Source organism: Rhinolophus ferrumequinum, chromosome 26, assembly GCF_004115265.2.
Source record: "Rhinolophus ferrumequinum isolate MPI-CBG mRhiFer1 chromosome 26, mRhiFer1_v1.p, whole genome shotgun sequence".
In the NCBI taxonomy this organism is placed as follows: domain Eukaryota; kingdom Metazoa; phylum Chordata; class Mammalia; order Chiroptera; family Rhinolophidae; genus Rhinolophus; species Rhinolophus ferrumequinum.
Window position 1 is genome coordinate 9,648,528 of NC_046309.1, and position 26,107 is coordinate 9,674,634.

The window sequence follows — 26,107 nt, forward strand, 5'->3', positions numbered from 1 at the left end:
CTACTACAATGAACATCTCTGTGCAACAAATTTTTCTAGCACTATAAACTTTTCCAGACCGGAAATCCATGAGTCACTGGTTTTAAATGTTGGTACACATGCCAAATTGCTTTCCAGAAAGTTTGTGTCAGTTAGCCCCACTGTCAGCTATCCATTTCACCAAACACTCTCATAAAATTTTTTCCTAATTTTGTAAACACATCAATGTATCTGGACGTCTACATTTCTTCCTTACTCCAGAGAGAGAGAACTTTTCTTTGCCATCCCTTTTTCTCCAATTTCAAAAATATTTCCCAACTTCGAGATTATTCTTTCTTTTTTTCTCCTCATTTCCACCACAGTTATCTCGGTGGCAGGCAGAATTGTGCGACTCCAATTGGTTCAAGAATTAGTTGGAAAATGAGCAGTCATTGATAGATGACTGCAAGCTGACTCCAAGCATGTTTGGGCAGGAAAAAGAAGGTAAGCAAATGGTTCTGAACTAACTAACTAACTAACTAACAGCCTCGTTGACTTTAGGTTGTATTTCCTTCTTTTTCCTTGCCCTATTTCCACCACCCCCATCCCCAAACCACAACTAGAAAAACTGTAAGCATAGAAATTGCTTCAATTGTGCCTCAAGGCAGGAGTTCCTTGGAAAAAGTTTCTATGCAAGGTCACCTCCGTTCCCCTTGTAGGACCTCATCTCCGTTTTAGCATCCTCATCCTTACGTGCAGCGCCCTCTCCTGTGACCGGTTCCCTCCAGACCTTGCTCTCACTTGCCCTCAAGGCTGGAAATCATCTGGTGTGCATTCACGTATGTGGATTGGTAGTGTTCATGTGTACAAACACCAGTTGTTTTTTATGCCAATCTTGTCATCAGTGATCCTGCTAAACTTTCTTATTAGTTCTACTGGTTTACATGTGGAATCTCTTTGATTTCTTGTGCTGACAATTTTATGCAAATAATATCCGTTTGTTCTCCGAATCTTTTTGTCTCACTTTTTATTTTCTTCTTACATTGGCTGGGACCTCTAGTACAATATTTAAAGGAAGCCGTAAAAGAAAGCATCTTTTTCACGTTCCTGACTGTGGAAATACATCTAATGTTTCAAAATTAAGTGTGAGCTTTTGCTATAGATTTTTGATAGGTATCCTTTATTGGGTTTCGGACCTTGTAGTCATAGTTTGCTTAGAAAAGTTTTTCTTGATTAGTCTTGCTATTGACTTGTCTATTTTATTAATCTTTTCAAAGCATCAACTTTTGCTTTTGTTAATTATTTCTAACTTTTTTGTTTCCTATTTTATGAATTTAAGCCCATTTTTATTATCATCTTCCTTTAATTTTCTTTTAGCTTCTTAACAATTTAGCTCACTTATTTTCAACATTATTGTATTTTTAATGAAAGCATTTAAGGCTAAAATCTCCCTCTAATTACTTCTTTAGCTGCATGTCATACCTTTTAAAATGTAGTGCTTTCAGTGTTCTGTTTTGTTCTAATAGAAAACTTTTGAATATAATATAAAATGTGCTAAAGAGTTGATTCAATAACATCTTATAATGGTGACACATGATATTTTTGTATCATTATGAATTTAAATATTTTATATGTTTTGATCCATTGCAATTATTATTTATCAAACTGTCCCATCTTTGGCTAATTGAATGCATATCAGTTTGTTCCTGAGTACTTTTGACAAAACAGATTCCTTACTTTCTTAAATGATAAGATGTGCCAGGTTCATCTTGTACATTTCTTGCCCCAAACTTGGATCAGTCATTTTTCCAAGGAGGTCTGGTTCCTTTTTGTGGAAAATGGCATCTAGGGTCCATAAAAAGAGGAAGACTTTTTCTGCATTTCTTGGTGATACTTCACACTACCACAGTTTGATTCTTCAACCATGTGAATGCCTATTCAAAAACTTAAATACATTTTCAACCTTGTTAATTGAATCCTTTGTAATTCAAATTATTTTAAATGTGTAGTGGTACCTTAGGTAAAAGATCAATATGGTGAATCCTACCGGAAAGTGAAGGAATTCTTTTAAGTACACTAATCTTTCCCAACGGTATTAGTTTCCTATTGCTGTTATAACCAATCACCACAAACTTAGTGGCTTAAAACAGCACAATTTATTATCGTATGTTTCTGAAGGCCAGAAGTTCAAAATTAGTCTTGTTAGTCTACAGTTGAGGGATCAGTAGCAATGGTTCCTTCTGGAGGACCCAGGGGAGTATCAGTTCTTTGTTCCTTGGCTTATGGCTGCATCACTCCAATCTCTGTTTCCAGTCTATCACATCACCTTTTGTGACCGGCTCCTCCTGAGTCCCTCTTCTAAGGACCCTATGATTACATTTAGGGCCCACCCAGGTAATCCAGGACACTTTATGTATCTCAAAAGCCTTAATTACATCTTTAGAGTCTCTTTCGCCATAGAAAGTGGCATTCAGAGGTTCCAGGGATTGGGATGTGAACATCTTTGGGGGCCACTATTAAGCTACCACACCACTTATATTGGATATAGATCCCGATTTTATTTTGGAGTATGCCTGAAAAGGAGAAGTGTCTACAGTGGGGAGTGTGAGATTGTCAGAGCTTCCTGTGTAGGGAGAACTGGATGGTACAGCTGCGGGAGGGTGGGAAGGAGGCAAGCCCAAACCTCAAAGAATCCTTAGCCTCTGCCTCAGGCACCGCTGGACCAGGCTTTGATGGCCCTACCATCCACATAGCCAGCAGGTAAGTATTTTAAAGAAAATACTACAATTGAAAAATAACAATAAGTCATCCAGTGGATGGTTATTATAGTTCAGAGGGTTAACTGAGTTTTCCATTTTTATCCCAACTTTTTAGGGCAGGGGAGTCAGTTGAGTCAATAAATCTCAAATCGATATCAAGACATTAATCGTCTAAATTCAGTCATTTGTATAGCATCTCTACAATTTTTGCTGTATCTGCAAATCGCTGGTGCTATTTTATTTCCAGTTTCCTTTGAATAACCTTAAATGCATTTATTTTAAAAGCAAACTTCATGTCGCTTCATAAGCGAAAACCACTACCACTTCCATACATTAAAAACTAATGGTAAAATAAACACTTTACAACAGAAAATTTTAAAAGCCCGTGGACCCCCTTAGAATGATGTCCCCTGTCCCAGGTGGTCCCTAGGCCACTGCTGGGAAGAAGTGGCTTTTGAGGATGGTAAAGCAGGTTACATTTTAACACGTGCCCTTCCTGGGTGTCCCTGGCTTGGCTGATAGTTTAACACCATGGCCAGGGGATGAGGGAGGAATCTCAGTCCTCTCTCAGTGGAGAATTAGATCAAATGAATCTTATTGTTTTTATTTCCTAACTCAGAACTAAAGAGAGCTGGTCTGCACTTGACATTGGATTTATTCCAAACTATGATAGTTTCCCCTCACGAAAGGGAGCAGGCCTAGGAGTGAAGTCCTTTATCGAGGTTAGGGCTAATGTTAACCAACAGGGCACAAATGGAGACAGTCACTGGGTTGACACATATTCATTCCACCTCTCCTACATGCCAGGCACGGTGCTGGGTGCCAGGGACGCTGCAGTGACGTGGCAAGTACAGGCCTAGTGGGCCAGACAGACCGTCACCGGCTAATGACAAGCAGTTAGGCATCTCTGTTCTGATCCTTGCAGCAAAGAAGCATCACGTGTCAGGAGCTGTGCCAATTGAAATGTGATGCTTTGTATTTTGATCACTTAAGAGCACTTTTTCTAACTATTGGATGGTATTTGTTGAACCCGAAAAAACAAAAATAGCAAGTGGTCCTTATGCTTTTGATCCCTCCCACCCCCACAAGGCCAGTTTTAAAAAAAAAAAAAGAAAAAAGAAAAATCAGGGCCCTCCAAAGAGGACCCATCTCCAGAAAACATTAAACTGGGGACAGAGGTGTTAAAGCTGGTATGATAAACAAAGCTGTGTCACCCATAGCCCATGAAGGCACTAGAAAAGGCTATTGCCTTGAAAGGGCTGGTGTCCCAGGAGGTCCAAGGAAGAGAGGGGACAACGGGGGGTAGGGAGAGTGTTCACATGGGAGGAAACGCTGTGTACCTGCCTTAAGCAGTGTGCTCTGCTCTCTCGGGTATGCTTTCTAATGCCCGTCCTGCCCCAAGAAAACCAACTAATACCTTGTGGGACTCTGGGCAGCAAAAGGCGTGGAGTTGGAGTTGGTGGTTAAGAAAAGGGCTCAGCGTGAGGCCCAGAGCTAGGGCCTCAGCCTTTGTTCCCCAATTCTCTGACACATCACACAGTTGGTCACAGAAATATTCTGGGAGCGTGCCTCGCCGTTTTGTGCTCGTGAGAATTAAAGGAGAAGAAGGATGAAGGCAGAGAAAAGAGCAGTTTCCCAATACGAGTGTGAATACACAGGCAACTCGTCTTTCTATTTCAAAAATAGAACAAAGCTCAATTGAATGACGTCAGAAAACCGGTTAAGTGGCTGATAGTTACAAAACACTTCTGGGTTTTTTAAAAAAGTATTTGACTGAATTTAACTAGATTGAGCTCCCCCGCACCCCTTCCCCGGAGAAACCAATGACATACATGAATACAGCATAAAACCTTCCCCCAGAACCTCTCTACTGGGATGGAGAGGAGGAAATAAAGACGAACGGCTTAGTGCACTTAAAAATATATTTATAATACATATTTTAAAATAAAATATATTTAAATTTAGTATAGTACATTTAAAATTACAAGTTTAAATACAAAAATATTTCAATAGAGTTGTATATGTTTATGTATTTTTTAATGAAAAGCTGCCTCTTGTATCTGGACCGTGATTCCTTGTGTCAGGGGAGCCCCTGCCTCAGCCTGCTTGTCCCAGGAGCTGGAGAATTTGGCCCTTGCGAGGGAAACAGCAAGCCCCAGAACTTCTTACAAACTCCCTTCAAGTAAGAATCTTGCTTCTGTGGACTTCTGTCTTCCGCATTCTGCGTCTGTGCCCATGAGAATGAGGTTTCCAGCAGAGAGCCACAGGCCACTTCTGGGTTCTAGAGACACAAGTCACCCAAGACGCATTTTTGCAGAGGCAGGAAAAATAACTAGGTTGCCCCAGATCAGCAGGAGCATGTCCACAATCCACGAGACAATGAGAAGGACTCGCGCTCCTCCTAGACAGATAAGGGGCCAGGCCAGAGCGCGAGTTCATTTCTGTCTCTCCATCTGCCAATTAGTAGACTGGGCCTCCCCGATAACTGTGGTCTCCAGGTAACGGCTTGTTTAAGTAATTGATGGTGTTTGTCCTCACTGGGGAATCTTAGCACATCAAAAGATGTTGAGGAAGCCAAAATTCACCTAGAGCCTGAATTAATCACTTTGTCAAGCACAACAAAGGCTGTCTGGCTTTGCTAATAATCCCAAATGAGGTAGCAACCCCTAGTTAGATAAGGAAACGATGGTGCCTTTAATTAATGTTTCAAAGAGCTCAGACTTGCTTTTTTACTCCCTTTATTTGGACGAGAATGTAGGGAAGTGCATGCAAAGCAGATATTTTCCCAACTTGGCAAGTGCAGGAAGGTGAGCCCAAGCTTCACTGAAGTTCCTCGCAAAGGATCGGGGCGTTAGCTGACTACAAGGTCCATGTGTGTGGTTGTCTGGGCCAGAGGATGTCATTCCTAGCATGTGCCCTTTGCCCTTAGCACTTCCCCTGCCCCGGGCGTGGCTATGGGAAGCTACTGACCTCCTCACTGTCTCCCAGCAGAGCCGCCTCAGCCTTTCTGGCTGCCACCCTCCAGCCGGCTCTCTGGCTGACTTTCTGATCCTAAATCAAGTCTCATAAGGCTCTCTTCACCAGGTGGCTCAAGCTTCCCCAGCCTCCCAAGAAGTCCTGACGCCCCTTTACCTCTGCCTCCCGCGCCCCCTTCCCCCCAGAGCCCCAGACCAGCCTGGCCTTGGCCTGGCACTGGTCACACTGCAGGCCCCCCCACCAAGATGATGCGGACCAAGCAGAGCTCTGGGACCCTGGGGGTCCAGAATAAGAGGTTGCACATGTTGGTGTGTTGGTCTGATCCCAGCTGCACAGCCGTCGTTAAAAGGATTTGGACACCCCTAAGGCGACTGGGTCCCCAATGAGCAGGACGAGAGGATGGGGTCTGGAAGCCGCTCAGTTCAGTTCAGCGATATTTACAGAGTGTGGATACATCCAAAGGGTGAGGAAGACGCATCCCGACTCCCAGAGACTATCCTGTGGAAAACAAGGAGGGGAACCTGGGATTTCTCTTGAATGTGGGGAAGCCCTGACAACTGCCTTCCATATACTTCTTACCTAGTACTTCCCGTGGCTTCTAAATTGGTCACTAATTAGAAACGTCAGTGCCACTTTTTTTGTTTTTAATCAATCCTCGTTCTGCAATCAATCCTCGAGTGACGTCAATTCTGCTTTCAAAACACCTTATTCTTTTCCTTCCTTCTCACTGGCACTGCCCTACATCACACCATTATGGTCTCTTCCTTATGCATGGACTCTTCGGTAGCATGCTGACCTGGCCTCCCAGCCTCCAGCTTCTCTCCTCGTCCACCAATCTGTCATTCACACCAGTGCCAGAAGAATCTTGCTAACATGCAATACTGACCATGTTGTGGCCCGGTTCAGAATTCTTCACTGCCTCCATGTTACTTTTAGACCAAACACTAATCTCCTTTATTTAGCCCAGAGAGTCTTTGATGATCTGGTGCAGCCTGACTCCAAGTCCCACAGCTTTAGACTCCAGTAATCCTGCAGGACTTGTTCGGCCAGCTTGTTTCACTCTTCCAGGCTTTTACCCAGGCTCTTGTCTAAGGGGAGGCAAGTGAGGCCTCCAGAGACCATAATTTAAGGAGGTGCTCACTCTCTGGGATGTGCAAGTGCTGACCCTGCTCTTGCATGACCCTGAGCCTGCGTGCCTCCTTAAATCTTATAACCCCAGGTGTTTGCCTACCTCACTCTGGTCCCAGTTTTCTCTTTTCTCTGCCTGGTTTGTCCACCCTGTTTCTCCACCTGGCAAGTCCTGATCATTCTTCAGGCTTCTGCTGGAGGGCTCCCTACTGCAGGAGCCCACCCAGACTGTCCTAGGCACATGAAGACGTTTCCTTGGCCACTGGCTCCCTAATGCAGACGGACTGCAAGCGAAGAGCAGGAGAACTCAGTGTATTGTTTGTAGGAATATAATCCTGCCTAAGTTCCTTATTTACTGTACCTGGTTCTGTTTCCATCCTGTGGGCTTAGTCATCTGTCGTTAATCCTTTTGTTTTTATGAAGTCCTTAAAGAACCCTTAGGATGTTGTTGTGAAAGAGACATCTGCCTTGGGTGAACCCCAGCAACAGTTGAAGCCCTGAGAGGGCACAGTGCCTGGCACAGAGTGGGCACTGACTGTTATTATGCCTCTGTGCCCTGCATAATAATAGCGAACAGTTATGGAATGTTTCCCGGGGGCCAGGAGCTGCTCTAAGGGATTCAGACATGTTAACTCATTTATTCCTCTCCACACTGTGTGCGAGGTGCTGGTAGGATCATCTTCCTTTTGCAGATGGACAGCAGAGGCTCAGAGAGATTAAGTAACTTGCCTAAGATCACACAGAAAGTGTGCAGCAGAGCTGGTATTCAGACCCAGGCTGTCTGGTTCTGGGAGTCTGTCCTGTGACTCATTTTACATTTGCAGAGCAGCGAATTGCCTGGCACCCAACCTGTCTACAAGACAAGAAGGGGGGAAAGCCCTGCTTTGCTCTCTTCTGTGAGTTAAGGACTCTGAGAGCCCTGTGAGAGACAGCTGCCATTCACAGGACCCTGATATCCCCTGGAGCTCAAGCAATTGATCAGACTAGCCACTGAGTCAGCAGGGCCCCACAACTTGAAACAAGGACAGGTAGATTTAAAGTGGATAAAAATAAAAAGTAAAATAAATAAAGTGAAGACCTGGCCTGTGCTAAAAACAGAGGGGCTGTTTTCTTTAGCCAGAGTCACTAGCTCTCTAAGCCACCAAGGTTGGTACTCGGGGCATTGGATTCCTGCAGTGGGTGCACAGGATGATTCTCATTTCTTTCGTATCTAGCCTAGGAGGCATTCAAAAAAGATTTGCCAGTTGGATTTGGGTTATGTCTTCATAAACCCAGCCAATATCTCCCTCTCTACTATACATTGACCTGCCCAATAGCCCAGAACAGGCCCGGGAAACCCAATTCTGTCTCCCAGCTTGGCAGATAACTTAAAGAGCTTAGGCAATCAAAATAACACAAGAATATTGGGAGCCTTTCGAAAATATTTATAATCCCACTGGATCTTGTTTGTTGTTACGCTAATACCCAAATCTTTGCGGTGACCTGATTCGTGGCAAGTTCGCTCATTGGCTTTTGATCACCTCTTAGCTACAGTGATCAACGGTAGGTCCCACTGGAAATTGTATAAAACAAGGTCAAAAGGCAAGAGCTCCAGTCTGAGATACCGAGAGACTCAGTGCCCTTTCCTCATTCATAGTGTGGTTGGTTCTGGCTCGTACCCCTCTGGGCTCCGGACCAGATGTGCAGACCCACTGAGCCTGCCTAGCCTTCCACAGGCCAGCCCAACCCATCCGCGTTTGGCCTCTTGCCTGCCTCCTGCACTTTATAAAATAATCCTTCGTATAATTACTATTCCTTGTTCTAGCCCTGGCTCACCCCAGCCACTCCTACCTCCTCACCTGCATGTGTTAGCTATTGCTGTGTAACAAATTCCGCTAAAACTACAGTGGCTTCAAGCAGCACACATTTGTTACTGCACACAGTTTCCCAGGGTCCGGAATCTGGGAGCGGAATAGCAGGATGGTTTGGGCTCAGGATATCCCATGAGGTTACATTCAAGCTGTCAGCTGGGGCTACAGGGACCTAAGACTTGTTAAGGCCTGAGAATCCGCTACCAAGTCCACCTATGTAGCGGTTGGCAGGTTTTGCTCTGTGGGCGTCTCTGTAGGGCCGCTCAACGGGGGCTGGCTTCCCCTAAACAAACCATCTAAGAGAGACAGCACAAGACGGAAGCCTCAGTCTTTTATAACCTAACTTTTATAACCTAACTGTGACCTACCTATGCTGTATTCTAATGGTCATACGACTGACCCCGGTCCAGTGGAGGAGGGGACTATGCAAGAGTGTGAATACCAGGGGACAGGGGTCATTTAGGGGCCATCCTGGCAGCTGGCTACCACCTCACCTATGACCCAGTGTGAACGAATTCAAGTGCATCTTTCCTCCAGAGTTTCACTTTGGGTTTTTCAAGCTGGTTACTAAACCTTGTAAAGTCTCTAAGCTGTTTCCTCCTGTGTTGAGGTATTGAAACACTGAAAAACCTTCCATTTTTCATCGCATGAAGATGTATTTAGTGCCTCTTTGGTGCCAGGCGCTGTGCCAGATGCTGTCGTATATCACAGGGAGAATAGATAGGATCTAGTTGGCTTTTACGGGAAAAATAAAATCAGGGAAACTTCAAGCTAGGGTGGAAAAAATGGATTTAAAGCCTTCAGGACACCATATGGCTAAGAATAGCTAATATTTGCTAAGCACTCGCTTTGGGCCAGGCATTGTACCAACACTTTATAAACCTTGTGGCCTCTGTTCTCCACCAACATCCTTGTTATGCCCGTTATACAGATGGGGAAACTGAGACCTGGAGACCAGCCCGCTGGTCAGTGGCCAGGCTGCAGCCCAGGCCTGATCTGTCTGACCAGCAGGCCTGGGCCTCTAATCAGGCCTCGTGGGTCTGTTCTGACTCAGCGAGGCTGATGAGGAAAGGAGGCTGCCATCGTCTCCTACGGCTGCAATAACCAGTCACCACCAGCTGGGGAATTACAACAGAAGTTGATTCTCTCACAGTTCTGGAGGTCGGAATAAAGTCAAGGTGTCGGCAGGGCCAGGCTCTCTCTGAGGAGCTAGCGGTGGGTTCTTCCTTACTCTTCTGAGCTTCTGGGGGTTGCCGTCAATCCTTGGAGTTCCTGGCTGGCAGCTACATCTCTCCAATCACTGCCTCCATCGTCACGTGGTGTTCTCCCAGTGTGTCTGTGTCTTCATATCATCTTCACTCTGTGTGTCTCTGAGTCCAAACTTCCCTCTTTTTGTAAGGACGTCAGTCATGGATTAGAGCCCACGCTAATGCAATATGAACTCATCTGAACCTGGTTATATCTGTAAAGTCCCTATGTCCAAATAAGGCCACATTCTGGGGTGCTGAGTGAACATAAATGTGGGGGGCGCACTATTCAACCCAGGACAGATACCATCAGAGCTGTCTCAACAGCTCTGGAAGAGGCCTAAAGAGAATAACCCTCGTGGGTGTATTGCGGGAAGGGGTCTTCCTGACAACCCTGGGGTCAGAGGAGGTAAAATGTAAAGAAAATAACCCTAAGGAAAGAAAACACTCATCCAAACACACTGTTTTTCTGGATCAATCTGAATGTTGTGCTTTGATTTTTATTTTGTCTGTTGGGTTTTGTGGAGTTATTTTGTTGTTGCTATTATGATTATACTAACAAATCTATATTCTAGTTGTTTTAGTCAACACACCCCTTTTCTAGCAAAAAAGAAATGAAATTTCGTGGCTGATTTTGGATTGCCAGAGTACCTTCCTGTTCTGATTCACAAAAGTGTATGACAGGGAGGAGCTTGGAAAGGAGATAAAAGTCACTTTTTCATCTTTGAAAGTTGAATTCCCCCAGTGTCACAGGCCTTGTGATACTGGGTTCCACCCTTTATTCTTTCAGCCAGCACAAAGGGGTAGTTTCTGGAAGGGCAAGACATAATCCTAAAATACTGTTTTTTCTTTAACAACTCAGTAGGGCTCTAACACCCGTGAGAATATTTAAAAGAATTCTGGAGCTATTTATCTTTTCATCCATAGCCATTTCTTGGCATAAGAGCATCCATACATTTACTGCCGAGTGTAGAACAATGAATTTGTCCTAAACAATACAGCTCACAATGTGCACGGATGCCCCCTGGTTGTTGTATTTCAGGATATGGTGAACATACTACACTTTCTGCGTTCAGGCTTCTTCCAGACATGGAATCCAAACATCCATTTCTGGTCTTCTAGGCCTCAGAAATACCTTCCCTCAATCCTGCTTTTCCAGACTAGAGTTGTGTCCTTTATGTGGCAGCTGCTCCCTTGGCCACCCCATCCCCTAAATCAGTGTTTGCTCTTCTCAGAGTATACTCTAGCCCCGTCATCAGTCAGCCCCTGACTGCCATCGCTTATTCAGCGAGAAATTCTGGGTGTATCCCCAGGGCCCCTCCCAGGTCCACACTGAGCCCCTACACTGAGGATACACCCAGTGTCGTAGTTAAGGGATAATGAAGGGCTTGGACATACATGTGCAGGAAACAAAAGGTCTGACCTACGAGAGAGAGTAGAACAAGACGTATCAGGATTTATTTACTGATTTGATACTTATCATTTATACTTCGAGTTCTCAAACCCAAGGGCAAGGCAAGTGTCAACCAATGAAACAAAGACCAAATGGAAAATAGAATTGTGTTTTTACTGTTCAAATCAAAGGATAAATGTAAATCTTCTCATCGGAAAATTTGAAAAATTTCTGGAAAGCAAATTGAGTTTAAAGCTTGATTTATAAAGCACTTTTCAAGAAAACGATTTTCTTTTATTTTTAAACACTTACAACTAAGAGATAAACAATTGCACCAATGGACCAATTGCACCAATAATATAAGTTGATGTAAGATTTACTATTTACAAAGGCTCAGGCTCCCTTTCAAGAATACAGGAAGAGGATGACTGTTCCCACTTTACCATTGCATACTGGTGCTCTGACATGCAGCTGGCATCCCAGACCTTCTTCTTGAAAGAAAAATCCACACTCTTCCTCTCAACTGCCTTCCTTACCAAACACTTCTAAACCTGCTGCATTCTGGCTTCTGTCCCCACCACACCATCAGTGACCTTCCCCAAGTCACTTAAGACTTCTTAGTTGCTAAATCCAATGGGTGTTTTTCTAAACCTCATTTTACTTGTCCAGGGTCAAAAGCTACCCAGTGGTAATAAGCCCAAGATCATTCAAAATGAGGCCACCTGTTTAAAGAGCAGCTCTTTCAACTTCAATGCATTCCTGGAGATCACGTGAGAATTCTGGATGGTGTTTAAAAAAAATTAAATTAAAACCAGAATCTATCTACCTAGTATCTCTGCAGTTATTGTTGAGTGTAAGTCTGCAGTTATTGCATCATAATAATGATTAACATTTATTGAACACAAACCGTGCTCAGCACTTTATGTTTTAAATCATTTATTCCTCCCAACACACTACAAGGTAGGTACTATTATTATCCCTAGTTTACAGATGGGGAAACTGACACAGGGAGACCTTACAAACTTGCTTAAAGTCACAAAGCTAGTCAGGATTTGAATCTGGTTCCAAAGTCCCAGCTTTGGACCATTACACCAAGTGGAAGAAAGGCAGCAAAGAGTGAAATGTTTTTCATGTGTTTTTAAAGGCAACGTTGATGAAGTGAGGTGTGGCTAGAGTGCTTGAGAGTAGTTTATTTTCCTGAATGGGTTCAACAGTCACCTTTGCACTACGATTTTCTTTAGCAATCCTTCCTTCATAAATTGTACAGAGACGAGCTTTAACCCACAGCCCAGTCTAGCCTGAATTATGAAGACCAAATCTTTTATTAAGATCCAGAGTTCAATTCAATGTAATTTTGTTATATAACAAATGAGGGTGGTGGCTGGTTACAGTGGCAACCACCCAGGAGTGAGTGGAGATTCTCTATGATAATATTCATTGCAGCAAAGAACAACGACCTTGTTTTGGGGGTCTATATATGCTAAGCACCTACCACACGAAATCCTGTATGTGATCTCTTTTAATTCAGTTCGCTTCAACAAATAATTGAGTGCCTGTCACCTGATAGAAATGCATTGAGTGCCCTAGTCACGATCCTGGGCAGTTTAGACTAAAGCTGAGTCAAGACCCAGTCCTCCCACCTTCCTAACGGGGGAGCCAGGGAAGTGGTGAGAGAGAGAGAAGGTACCAGGTGTGGTGGGGCCAGAAGCACAGGGATGCCAAAGCTCTCACCGGAATGAAGGAGGGAGGACATCCTAGTAGAGGGAAGGAAATAGGTGTAAACAGATGGTATGTGGAAGGGACTGTGAGCCTCAGAGAGCAGTGTGCCAGTTGAGGCATGATGGGAGATGAACATGCAAAGGTGGACGGGACCAGGCCAGAGAGGGCTTCATGTGCCAGGCCAGGGGATCTTCATTCCCTAAGGCAGGAGGGCCGTGGAATGGTTTTGTGCAGCAGAGTGATTTGCTCCCGGGTTGTTATTCTGGCTGCACAGTTGCGGGACAAATTTTCAGGGCACAAGACAGGAGGCAGGGAAACCATTTGGGAGGCTATTTCTAGCCAAGGATGCTCTTGAAATTCTGAACTACAGTAGAGAAGAGCAGATAGAGAGGAAGGAACAATTAAAGGACCGCTTAGGAGATAAAACTGCCAAGCCTGTGGATTGGTTGACTGTCAGGGGTGAGGGAGAGCTGGCAGGCAGGGAATGTCAGCTCTCTCTTAACAATGACAAAACTAGCAGCAATAGTGACTTGCCCAAGGTCATCCGGTGGAAAAAGTGTATCTGCCCTAAACTGTAAAGGCCTCGCTGAGAGCCACAATGCCACATTTCTCCTGAAACTTTCCCATTTACCTCCCTCTCTCATCGCTTATATCATGAGATGCTGCTACCCATTCTGGCCACTCTCTGTGTACACAGAGTTCAAATCCATCAGTGTATAGCTGACTGTGCTTCACAGTGCTCACAGCGTGGAGTCCCCAGATGTCTATTGATTTGAGAAGGTAGGAAGGGGACACCTGAGATATTGTCAACATTTCCAAGAGCCTAATGTAAATTGTGTGTTTATTGACAATAAGATCGGGCAGGTTAACTGAAATGTCAAGTTTCTTTGCTTTGGAGTGGGATTATAACTTGGTAAACTAAGGCTGGTTATCTCATTGGTCAACTATTTTCATTGGCATCGGCTTGTCTTTGAATAATATAAAAAAATGGGAAAGTAAATCAATCACTACTTCAATATACGCTGTTGTTTAGACAATAGAACATGGGACCTATGGGGAAATGATATAAACAGTGGGTGGTGGTGAAGAGCTTAGACAGCATTGCTTTACACTGTGGGGGTTGGTGTTCCTTGGCACAGGAGAGGAGAAGCTCTTGTCGTTTGCTGCCCCTCTGCTGGGGTGGAATGAGTCCCTTCCCCCCACACTGTAGTCAGGACACCCCACTCCGACCCTCCCGGCTCTGTGCTCCCCCACACACCACATCTTCTAAATGGCTGTGTCCTGCATTCTATCCCATCCACTGCTTTTGCATCAGAGCCTTGCTGTTCGATTCCTAATGTGACAATTACTTGATCTGCATTCGTGGGAATGTTATCCACTGCACATCAATGAGGTGGAACCAGCACACAGCCCAGAAAACCTTCAGCATTCAGTGCGCGTGTGAACGAAGCAGTCATTTATTTCCTCTTTCAATGAGCCATGTGCAAGCCATTCTGCCAGGTGGTGAGAGCGCGGCGCCACCAGTGTGCGAGTCAGAGGGAGGCGGATGCCACCCTCCCCCCGTGCTTGTGTGCACATGCGTACACACACACGTACCACCAATAATCGTTTGGAAGCAGGGCTGCTGTGTCGGTTACCTGAGGCCTGGTTATGATGGCTAACATCCATCGGGCAGCTGCCATGCACAAGGCACGCTCGTTGGCTTAAGATTCAGCCCCTGCCCTCAGGGGCTTATAGTCAGGCTAGGAAGAGAGGACACAGGCATAGACAATAACATAATATAGTAAGTGCCAAGATAGTGATAGGACAGCAAGCGCTGATGGCGTTCAAAGGAGGCAGGGTCCTTGAGGGCTGGCCTGGGTAAGGAGACCGTCAAGACGAGTGACAATTGGAGGAGGTTTGGAAGGATGGGTAGGAGCGTCCCTGGGCCTTCAGGCAGCAGGGACGGTGGTGAGCAAAGGGTACTGAGAGGAAGGGGTGTGCTGTGTGCAGGGAGGAGGGACCGCAGGGAGGATTGGGGGGCATCTTCCAGCTCCGAAGTGGAGGCAGCTGCTGGTTTGGGTGCAGAGTATTGGTCCTCCCCAGGGTGTCTGTGTGGAGTGCTCAGAAAACAGGATTTTGGTTGCAGCTGCTATTTGTAGAGGCTGGCCTTGCTTTCAGACAGTCTCTGACACTGTTTTTCCAGATACCTTTGAGCAAAAAAAAAAAAAAAAGGCCATCCTCCTTCTGGGACCGTGTTCAGAAATTGCTGTCTGCTGAGGCGACACCTAAGATGCATACCTTTGCGAGGACATACGGCGGTTTTAGCTGGCCCTGCCGTGTGGCCCAGGGCCAGACTCGGCAAGGAGCCCTTGATGTAGGGATATCCCCACTCCGCTGCCACCCCTCCCCTATCCCACCCCCAGGAAAGTACGCGATATCACATATTTCTGGCAAACCAGGAACCAGGCGGCTCTTAATAATTGCAGTACGAATCCGCAAAAGTGTGAGCATGCGCCGTCTGCCCCCACACTCCCCAAGCCCTCGTCCCCATGTTCCGATGTACGTTATTTTCAGAATCGGAAACAGGTCCCTGTAACACTGCCGAGGTTCCTGAAAATGGGGTCCTCAACCCTCAGTGGCAAGCGACAGCCTCTTAGTTATGGTATTCAGGGGTAGAGGGAAGGGTACATTCAACAGCTTTATTTCTGGAAGGGCCACTGTCCCCCCAGGCAAAGCGGCACCAAGCGTTTACTCAAGCCGCTCAGTGAGACACCAACATAAATCTGACGATTTGCTGTGTCAATAGAATGAATGTGATTCTTTCATCTCTGCCCAAAGAGTAGGTGCTACCAGAAGCCTGAATTCCTTACCAGATAAGAAAAAGTATGACCATAAGTATTAAGACTATCACTGTTTTCTTTAAAACAAACAGCTAAGAACAACTCACAAGCCCAATGAGTCTGGCCCTTCAACAGAATTCCCAGGCTTCCAGAACCTCTAAGTAAACAACAACCAGTCTTACTGTTTTATAATCACATTTTGTTTTGGATTAAAAAATAATATTGCTCAGTCTAATCACCCATTTGCCCATATTTGGGCTGATTGTAAAAATCAATCCATTCTCAACAAAGATGATGATTTATTGCTTTCAGGGCTGTCAAAAGACTGAATCTAGACACCGAGCATCATTCCCAAAGAAAAGTGCTAAGAATGTCATTTCCAATAGTTGCATGTCTGCAGTAAAGGTTTAGCCTATCAGGAAAATGCCTTTGAAGGTCATAAAATTCATTTGGCTGTATAAGTTCTGGTGTGTATGCTAAAATAATCAGTCACGTTACTTTATAGTCACACCTCGTCCTCTCGTTCTGGAAAATCAATAAAGTGAGGGGAAGGCTAGGGATATTGTGTATAACTACTTAAAAGAGAGAAAACAAAAAAAACAATATTCTGTGAAAGTGGTCCTCGAGGAAGCACAGGCCTAGTTTTCATAAGCAGGCTCAGTTTTATCTCCAAGCTCATCACTGAGTTATTAAACCGAAGTGCCCATCCTATCGTCGACAAAAGTACAAAAAAATAAAAAAGGGAAATAGCATGCATCCTTCGCCAGATGCTTTGGGGCACGGGAAATTATCCACGGCCTTCAAAATGTACTTCTAAACTGTGTGCATTATTCACACTCTTAATGTTTTGTTCCACCAAGTGTTCCAAACCCTAATATTGCCTTTGCCCGTGACGCTTCCCCACCTGAGGTTGACTCCCACCTCTCCTCTGCCAAGTCAATTCTTCCCTGCATTTCAGAACGCAGCCCACGACCCTTTTGCTTTCCAAAGCCACCTCTGACTGGCTGGCGACGCAGAAAAGCCAAAGGACTGGGACAGGGAGGCGAGTGGCAAGAATCGTGCACGAAACTACAACAAGGCCCCGACGCGCTGCTTTGTGGGACTATTTCCAGGCTCCTGGGGCACTCGGTGCTATAGGAACTGCCAGTGAGGATGAGTGAGGTGTCCGGGGGAAGAGGAAGCAGTCACTGGGGGACCACGTGTGTCTCATCCGACTTGCTCTTCACCGGCAGCACCTCACCTAGGTTTATCACAGACCCACCCATCACGAGCATCAATACAGGAAGCAGTCATGCCACCGAGATCTGGAAGGCACGTGGCGGTCATTGGTACCAGCTGCCCACACCACGCAGCAAGTGCTTTGGCAGCATTCGTGATGGACGCTGAGGGGCACTTCCGCCCTCCAAGGCCATTCGAACAGCTGCGGGTATGCGTTTCCTGGGAGGTTGAACTGGAGCCAGCCCCACACACTGGCCCTCCTTTGCCCTCTAGACTCCGTCTCCTCGGTGTCTTGAAGTAAACATCGTCACGCCAGGAGCCTCAGAGCTTGCAAAGGGATAATTGTCATGTTTTATTCCTCTGTTCAGCAGCCCCTCTGCAGCCGCCTGACTATCTGACCGCTCTTTTCAAGGGAATGCTCCAGACGGTCTTGATTGCGCTTCTCACTATGGCCATATGCAGCATTACTTACTTAAATAAGCTTACGAAACACTGAGTTAAATAAAGTGAAATAGATTCCCCTTACCATAGAACCTCAGGGTCTTTGAGGTGCCATGAATTTTCAAGAAGGGCCTTATACTTTACTTCACATTTTTAGAGCAAAACTTGGGAAATGAGGATCAAACTGATCTTTGGTCTGCAAATACCGACGTCAGTGACTGGATATCCCCGTCTCTACCACTGACTATAGCAGTGGTTTCCTTGCTCTGACAAGCTCAAGATTTCCCAGCTGGCTTCCCATGTTCCACCCAGTGGTTTTTTCTCCAGCCTTAATTGATGTCTGATATATATATATTTTTAAAGATTTTATTGGGGAAGGGGAACAGGACTTTATTGGGGAACAGTGTGTACTTCCAGGTCTTTTTTCCAAGTCAAGTTGTCGTCCTTTTAATCTTAGTTGTGGAGGGTGCCGTTCAGCTTCAAGTTGTTGTCCTTTCAGTCTTAGTTGTAGAGGGTGCAGCTCAGCTCCAGGTCCAGTTGCTGTTGCTAGTTGCAAGGGGCACAGCCCACCATCCCTTGCGGGAGTCGAACCGACAACCTTGTAGTTGAGAGGACGTGCTCCAACCAACTGAGCCATCCCGGAGCTCAGCGGCAGCTCAGCTCAAGGTGCTGTGTTCAATCTTAGTTGCAGGGGGTGGAGCCCACCATCCCTTGCGGGACTCAAGGAGTTGAACCAGCAACCTTGTGGTTGAGAGCCCACTGGCCCATGTGGGAATCGAACCGGCAGCCTTCGGAGTTAGGAGCATGGAGCTCCAACCGCCTGAGCCACCGGGCCGCACCAAATTTGATATATTTAAGGTGTATAACTTGGTGTTTTCATATAAGTATACCTGTGTAATGATTATCACAATCAAGCTAATTAACATATCGATCACCATTTGGTACCATTTGTGTGTGTGTGTGTGTGGTAAGAACACTTAAGATTTACAAATCTTAGCAAATTTCAAGTATACCACATTATTATGAGCTATAGTTACCATGCTGTACATTAGCTCTCTAGAACTTATTCATCTTATAACTGAAAATTTGTACCCACCTCCCCATCTCCCCCACCTTCCAGCCCCTGGCAACCACTATTCTACTCTCTGCTTCTATGAGTTTGACTTTTTTAGATTCCACATATAAGTGATGTCATGCAATATATGGCTCATTTCACTTAGCGTAATGTCCTACTAGTTCATCCACGTTGTTGTAAATGGCAGAATTTCCTTCTTTTTGAAGGCAAAAATAATATACTATTGTGTGTGTGTGTGTGTATATCTCCACATCTTCTTTATCCATTCATCCATTAATGAACACTTACGTTGTTTCCATGTCTTGGCTATTGCAAATAATGCTGCAATGAACGTAGGAGTGCATGTATTTTTTTTGAATTAGTGTGTTTGTTTTGTTCAGATAAATGCTTAGAAGTGGAATTGCTGGGTCATAAGGTAGTTCTATTTTTCATTTTTTGAAGAACATACTGTTTTCCACAGAGGCTGCACCAACTTTCATTCCCACCAACAGTGCACAAGGGTTCCCTTTGTTCTACATCCTTGCCAACATTTGCTTTATCTTTTTTATGACAGCCATCCTAACAGGTTTGAGGTGATATCTCGTTGTGCTTTTGATTTGCATTTCCCTGATGATTAGTGGTATCGATCACCTTTTCATGTATGTGTTGGCCACTAATATGGCTTCTTTGGAAAAATGTCTACTGCGGGCCTTTGCCCATTTTTTTTTAATTGGGTTTTTTGGGGTTTTTTGCTATTTAGTTGTATGAGTTCCTTACATAATTTGGGTTTTAACCCCTCATCAGATATGTGGTTTACAAATACTTTCTCCCATTCTGTAGGTTGCCTTTTCATTTTGTTGATTGTTTCTTTTTCTGTGCAGAAGCTCTTTAGGTTGATGTCGTCCCACTTGTTTATTTTATTCTTTTGTTGCGTGTGCTGCTCATGTCATATTCAAAAAATCATTGCCAAGACCAACGTCAAGAGACTTTTTCCCTATGTTTTCTTTTAGGAGGGTTACAGATTCAGGTCTTACATTTGAGTCTTTACTCCATTTCAAGCTAATTTTTGTGTATGGTAAAATACAGGGTTCAATTTCATTCTTTTGCATGTGCTTATCCAGTTTTCCCAGCATCATGTTTTGAAGAGACTAGCCTTTCTCCTTTACCCATTGCGTATTCTTATCTTTTTTGTCAAAAATTAATTGACCGTATATGCATTTGTTTATTCTCAGAAGATTTATTCTGTTCTGTTGATCTATGTATTATTTTTTATGCCCAAATCAAACTGTTTTGACTGCAGAGAAATCAGGAAGTGTGATGTCTCCAGCTTTGTTCTCCTTTCTCAGTATTGCTTTGCTTATTCAGTCTTTTTGTGGTTCCTTACAAAATTTTAGGATTGGTTTTTCTCTTTCTGTGAAAAATGCCTCTGGGTGGTGAGCACACAATGTGATATATAGATGGTGTATTATAGAATTGTATACTTGAAACCTATGTAATTTTACTAACCATTGTCACCCCAATACATCTAATTGTAAAAATGCCATTGGGATTTTGATAGGAATTGCATTGAATCTGTAGATGAACTTGGGTAGTATGGAATTTTAACAATATTAATTCTTCTGATCCCTGAACACAAGATATCTTTCCATTCATTTGTGGCTTCAGTTTCCTTCATCAGTGTCTTATAATTAGTGGTGTACAGATCTTTTACCTCCTTGGTTAAACTTATTCCTAAGTATTTTATCATTTTTGATGCTATTGTAAATGGGGTTTTTCTTAAATTTCATTTTCAGATAGTTTGTTGTAAATATATAGAAATGCAACTGATTTTTGTATGTTGATTTTGTATCCATCGAATTTACTGAATTCACTAATTAGTTTTAACGGTTTTTTGGTGGAGTCTTTAGGATTTTGTATATATATATATGTGTGTGTATATATATATATATATATATATATATATATATATATATATATATGTGCATACACACACACACACACACACACACACACACATGGTCTTATGATCTACAAACAGTGATAGTTTTGCTTCTTCCTTTCTGATTTGGATGCCAGTTGTTTCTTTTTCTTGACTAATTGCTCTGGCTACGACTTCCAGAATAAAAGTGGTAGGAATGGACATCCTTGTCTTATTTCTTATCTTAGAGGAAAAGCTTTCAGCTTCTCACTGTTGGGTATGATGTAAGCTGTGGGCTTGTCAGATATGGACTTAATTATGTGGAGGTACATTCTTTCTATACCTAATTCATTGAGAACTTTTATCATGAAAGGAAGTTGAATTTTGTCAAATGCTTTTTCTGCATCTATTGAGATGATTATGTGATTTTTATCCTTCATTCTCTTAATGTAGTGTATCACATTTATTGATTTGTGTATGTTGAACCATCCTTGCATGCCAGGGAGCAATGGTTTCTTTCAAATATGGTCTAGGACTAGGTATGGGTCTAGAATTAGAATCCAGTTCTCCCACATGTAAAGCAAGCTGTCTGAGAAAGAAACTTTCAGGTACAGTGATAGACTTTTCTGTTATAGTCTTAAGTCTTAATCACCAATCATGTTTTACTTGAACCTGGTCTTAGAATGAGACTGGATCAGAACAACAGCTCACCCTGATACCTATTTTAATGTCCAGTTGATTTGTACCTCTGGGTCTTCAGCTCCTGAGCCTTAAACGCAGCTTGGCACAAAAAGCCTTTCCAGCTTCCCACACATCTCTTCTCAGCATCCACCATAGTCATATATTTACTTGCTACTTAATGGAATGGCCATGGTTTACCTTTCTCACCGCCTCATCAGCCAAGAAGCTCCCCCATGACTCCAAATTCCCCTGTACATTCTACCCTATTGGTAGAAGCAGTGAGATTACAATTCCCAACTTCCACGCCCAAACCATAAAACTGCTTTCCTCTTCACTTGTAGAGAGAACAAATTTCCTACTCTTTTTGATCAAGTTTCTCTTTTTTTTGATTAGTTATTCATACTCATTAAAGAAATATAGAAGATGCAGAAAGACTAAGAGAAGAAATAAAAATCACCCATAATCCCGCCACTGAAAGAAAACCACTGTTAATAGCTGGGCTATTTCCTTAAAGAATAAAGAAATCTTCATCTTACCAACAGGAACCCAGCTGCCCATTCTTAGGTGTGCTTGAGAATTTAAATACACTAGAAGTTAAGGTGGCCTCGAGCAATATTTAACTCGTACATCTTATTTCTTGTATATCAAATCTCTTCCAGAAATAAGAATTTCAAACAATTTTGTACAGAAAAATGAGTTTTTAAAATGTTTTATCACATGTGTTTATCACCTTTGTTGTGCTTCATGTACTTCTTGCTAATATATTCTACATCCCCAGCTCCATCTCCTACCCCAGTGGAGCAGCCCTGACCTTCTTATAGCCCAGTTCACGCTGCTCAGCCACCTAACTGTCAATGTGAATGACCGTCATTGAAAACTCTTATCAAATGCAGTTTTATGAAAATTATAAAAATATACTATGTGGGGGTGGCCAGTTTGCTCAGTTGGTTAGAACGTGGAGCTAATAACACCAAGGTTGCCAGTTCGATCCCCACATGGGCCACTGTGAGAGGCACCCTCCTTAAAAATATATATGTGTGTGTGTGTGTGTGTGTGTGTGTGTGTGTGTACATATATATATATACATATATATATATTTTACAATGCCCTCTTTTTAAATGAAATTAACTCTTTTGTCCTCTTGTTTCACACACACACTTAAAAATTAAGAAGTGTTTATTAAGTACATGCTGGAGTCTCTGCTCTACAAGGTGAGAGGGGTGATAAAAATAGTATATCTGCAACAATTAGCAAAGTGGTCAAACAAGTTGGTACAAACAGAAAACACAATAGGTTTTCAGGAAAGGGGGTGGTAATTCACGTGGGCAAAAGAATTAAGATTTGTATTGAGCAGTGAAGGCTAAGAGAAGAACCAGAAAAACATTAGCAGAGATAAGAGGCTAGAATTATTAGCCTTCAGCCAACATTTGTTAGGCGCCAAGTACATGCAAGTCATTGCGAGGGAAAGAGGGGGGATGAGAGAAAAGCCACACGGACGTGGCGGCGGGGCGGGTGGGGGTGCTTGGAAGTGCCTTGGGCAAGCAAGAAAACTTCCCTGAAGAGATGCCCCCAAGATTAACATGGAAGAAGAGAGAGGAGGGTGAGCATTACCCTGGCAAGGGTAAAGGCACTGACACCTGCAGCAAGGTGACCTTTCACACAACCACCAGCAGCACAGGATGTGGGTGAGAGAGAGGGAAGGTGAGGCCGCTGAAGGAGGCAGGCGCCAAACTCCCAACCCTGGATGCTGGGCTGATAAACGTGTACTTCTTAACGTGAACCCTCATTAAACCAAATGCTAGAAGAGTGTGCCAGGGACAGAAGTTTCCAGAATTGTCGTGAGATAAGTGACCTCTCCTTTGCCATTAAAGAACTCGCAGGCTGGTTGAAGAGGCAAAAAGGAATCCCGGTGTCCCTCACAATTTTACCTTCTCAGAGTTTGGTCTCTCCACTGCAGTCTGACCTGGCCTCATGGCAGGTAGAAGAACTCTTAAAGGAAAGACTAAGGAGTTTAAATGTTCAGGACGTGCCACCCTCCACAATTTCTCCTCAGGGGCAAGAGGGCTGTGAGTGTTTCTTCACTTCCAGCTTTCCCTGAGCACCCCTCTCTCTCCCACATGGACCCTCTCAAGAAAATCAAGAGGGAGGGAGACCCCACTTCATTCAAGCTGATGTCTGTTGCTCAGTGGCAACTTAGAGCTTTGCCTGGAACAGGAGAGTCAACAGGACAACAAGGATGGTTTCCTTGAGCTGAATCAAGGGATAGATGCAAGAGCACCAGACCCATTGGCGCTCCTTCCTGCCACTTCCTTTTCTTCAGCAATATTCTCTCCCGACATTGAGCTTCCCGCAGAACCTCCATGTTTCCCCCTGCCCTGGGCATCTGATCCAGACTTCCTGTTTCCTGATCTTGCCCCAGGCAGGGCCTCACTCCATGCCTGGCACACATTAACAGATCAATAAATAGTTTTGTGATAACCACCTCTGCTTCATGCTTTTATCTAATCTCTGTGTCTTTGACGCAGGTTATATGGCCCTGAGAATGGATTACAAATGCACAGCTGCCTTGCTGAACGGTGCAGTGTTATTGTCCGTGACTCTCTGATCTATGCTGATTATAAACATCCAGTTACAGCAGTTTATCAGTTGGGACACATACCCGTTTCCATGACCAGAGCAGCATTAATTTATGCAGTTCATTCATTCATTCATTCATTTATTCATGGAACATTTATCAAGGGCATACTATATGTCAGGCACTGCGCTAGGCATTAAGAATACACAAATGAAAAAGACAATAAGACAAACATGTAGAAAAGTATATAATATAACCATCGATGCTGTGAGACCACCTTCAGGACTCAGTTGGGACATGCTTTGAGAACCACAGTCAGAACATAGCTACCAATGAGAAATTAATATCAATCAGCACATCGATAAGAAATTTAAAGTATACCTAAAGACCCAAAGGCTTATGTTCCTCTGCGTTTAGATCACATAGATGATAGTACATTATAGCGGCTGGCATCTACTAAGCACCCACTATGTGTCAGGCTCTGTGCTGTGTGCGTCGCTGAGCATAAAACATGTTGAGATAGGTGGGTGCGGTGAGGGAGAGGGCTATCGTTTGCTCCTGGTTTTGCCAGGTGGCTGGTCTCAACACAAGATAAGCTGTACTGCGACAGGAAAGTTCAAAAGATAATTAAACCAGTTAAAAAGCAAAATAGCACTGGGACTGAAGCTGAGTTTCAGAGCCAATTTCCAAGAAGTAATTTCATCATCACAGAACATCAAACGTGAATTCCATTTTCAGCTATGCAAATTCCAAAAGAATAATACCTCACATTTGCATAATGCTTGATGCTTTCCAAAGTGCTTTCCCAGTTATTAATCTAGAGGAGGCTTTATTACCACCCGAAACATAAATTGAAATTCTGTTCAAACTCAAGTTCATTCTTTTTTTCCACTTCCCCCTCAACCACCAGAGCCACCTAAATCCAGGTGTTTATGATTGAGTAACTAATACATTTAACCGACAAGGTGAATGTGCATAAATGTTGCATATTATGGTTCTTCAGTGTTCAGACACAGGCCTTCGATTGAGCCAGACTTCGGATAAACCTCCTGTTGAATTAACAAAAACACAGGGAGCTACTCTCAGTTAAATTTGAGATTCTCTCAGGGTCTCAGACTTTGTGGGCACTGCATGCCCTACGTTCGTAGGAATCTATTCCCTTCTATCAAATATTAGAAAACAAGGAAATTAGTTCCACCACTTTGTCCTCAGACCTCCAGAAATCCCTGTCAGTGACTTCCTGCAAAGGAGTCCACAATTCCAGAGAGTTCCTACATCCTTTTGGATTTTAATGTAACATGAACCAAGAGGCTGAATCTGCTATAAATCCAACGTGGGGAGAGGATCTTAGAAAACCAAGGTGAGAAGATATGACGACGTGCGAGGAAATACTTGTACGCATAGTTTTCCGATGTGTTTCTTTTTCCATCTCTTTCAAACTTAATTATGTGTAACGTTCTCAGTCACTGAATCACCAGCCTTTCCTGACACCTCCATCTCTTGCATTTTAGCAAAAGATTAACCTGGCTGTTTGCTTTTAATTCTGAGGCTGTGTTAATACTCAAGTCCCTCTAGATTAGAAAAGAAGAAAAACACACTCCCCCATACACCACTCCGGCTCCAGCAAGGCTCCGGGGCTGCCGTTTCTGACATCACAGTCGTTGGAACGTGCGAGCTGCACTTACCATTTCAGGAGGGCCAAGAGGACCACTGACAGGGCCACCGTCAGCATGCCGCCGTTCACTTCTAGTCTGAGAAACCCCAAGACTTCCATTATTCCTCAGAGACCCTAGAGGGGTGTCCTCCAGAGAATAGATGGCAGCGGATCGTCCTGCCTTGACAAGAATCACGACCTACGGATGAAAGAAGGAAGAGGCAACCGAGAAAACATCCCATCAAGTGGGTTCTCAGAATGTATTCTTTCTCAGAGTGTCTCCTTCTAAAGAGGAAGGAAGAGGAGTGAGAAACAAAGGGTTTCGGTGGGAGGCAATGAATCAGCAACCTCATTTTCCTGATGACTGTACTGTCAATAAACATTTATGTTCATGTCCCTGGGAAGCTGCAGTTCAACCGGCCCCAGGTTGGCTGAGAAACAAAATGGTTGCAACCATAGATTTGTATTCTGACAAGTAGTCCTTAAAGACGCCTCTCAAACAAACCGACAAAAAATTAATTCATAATTAAACGAAGCTACGGATAAAGAGACTCTAAATGTCCCAGAAAACCGTGGGGCGGATAGCAGCCTGATGAAAAATGCTAACTGCACTGAGGACATCCATCCTGCCAAGTTCACGTGTTCCTGGGGTCTCATGACCTCTCTGGGGTCAGAAGTGACTGGTGGCTGGCTGTGGAAACAGACCCAAAAGAA

At 44.0% G+C, this 26,107-nt stretch overlaps 1 protein-coding gene across 1 annotated transcript in view; it reads right to left on the reverse strand.

Annotated features, from left to right (window-relative positions):
- TBXAS1 (thromboxane A synthase 1) overlaps nt 1-25,662 on the reverse strand; it is a 132,877-nt gene extending 107,215 nt beyond the window's left edge. Inside the window, exon 1 of the mRNA XM_033098624.1 lies at nt 25,425-25,662. Within this exon, the coding sequence (XP_032954515.1) occupies nt 25,425-25,513 (89 nt within the window). The 5' untranslated portion in view covers nt 25,514-25,662. The remainder of the gene's footprint in view (nt 1-25,424) is intronic.
- Nucleotides 25,663-26,107: the final 445 nt, after the last annotated feature.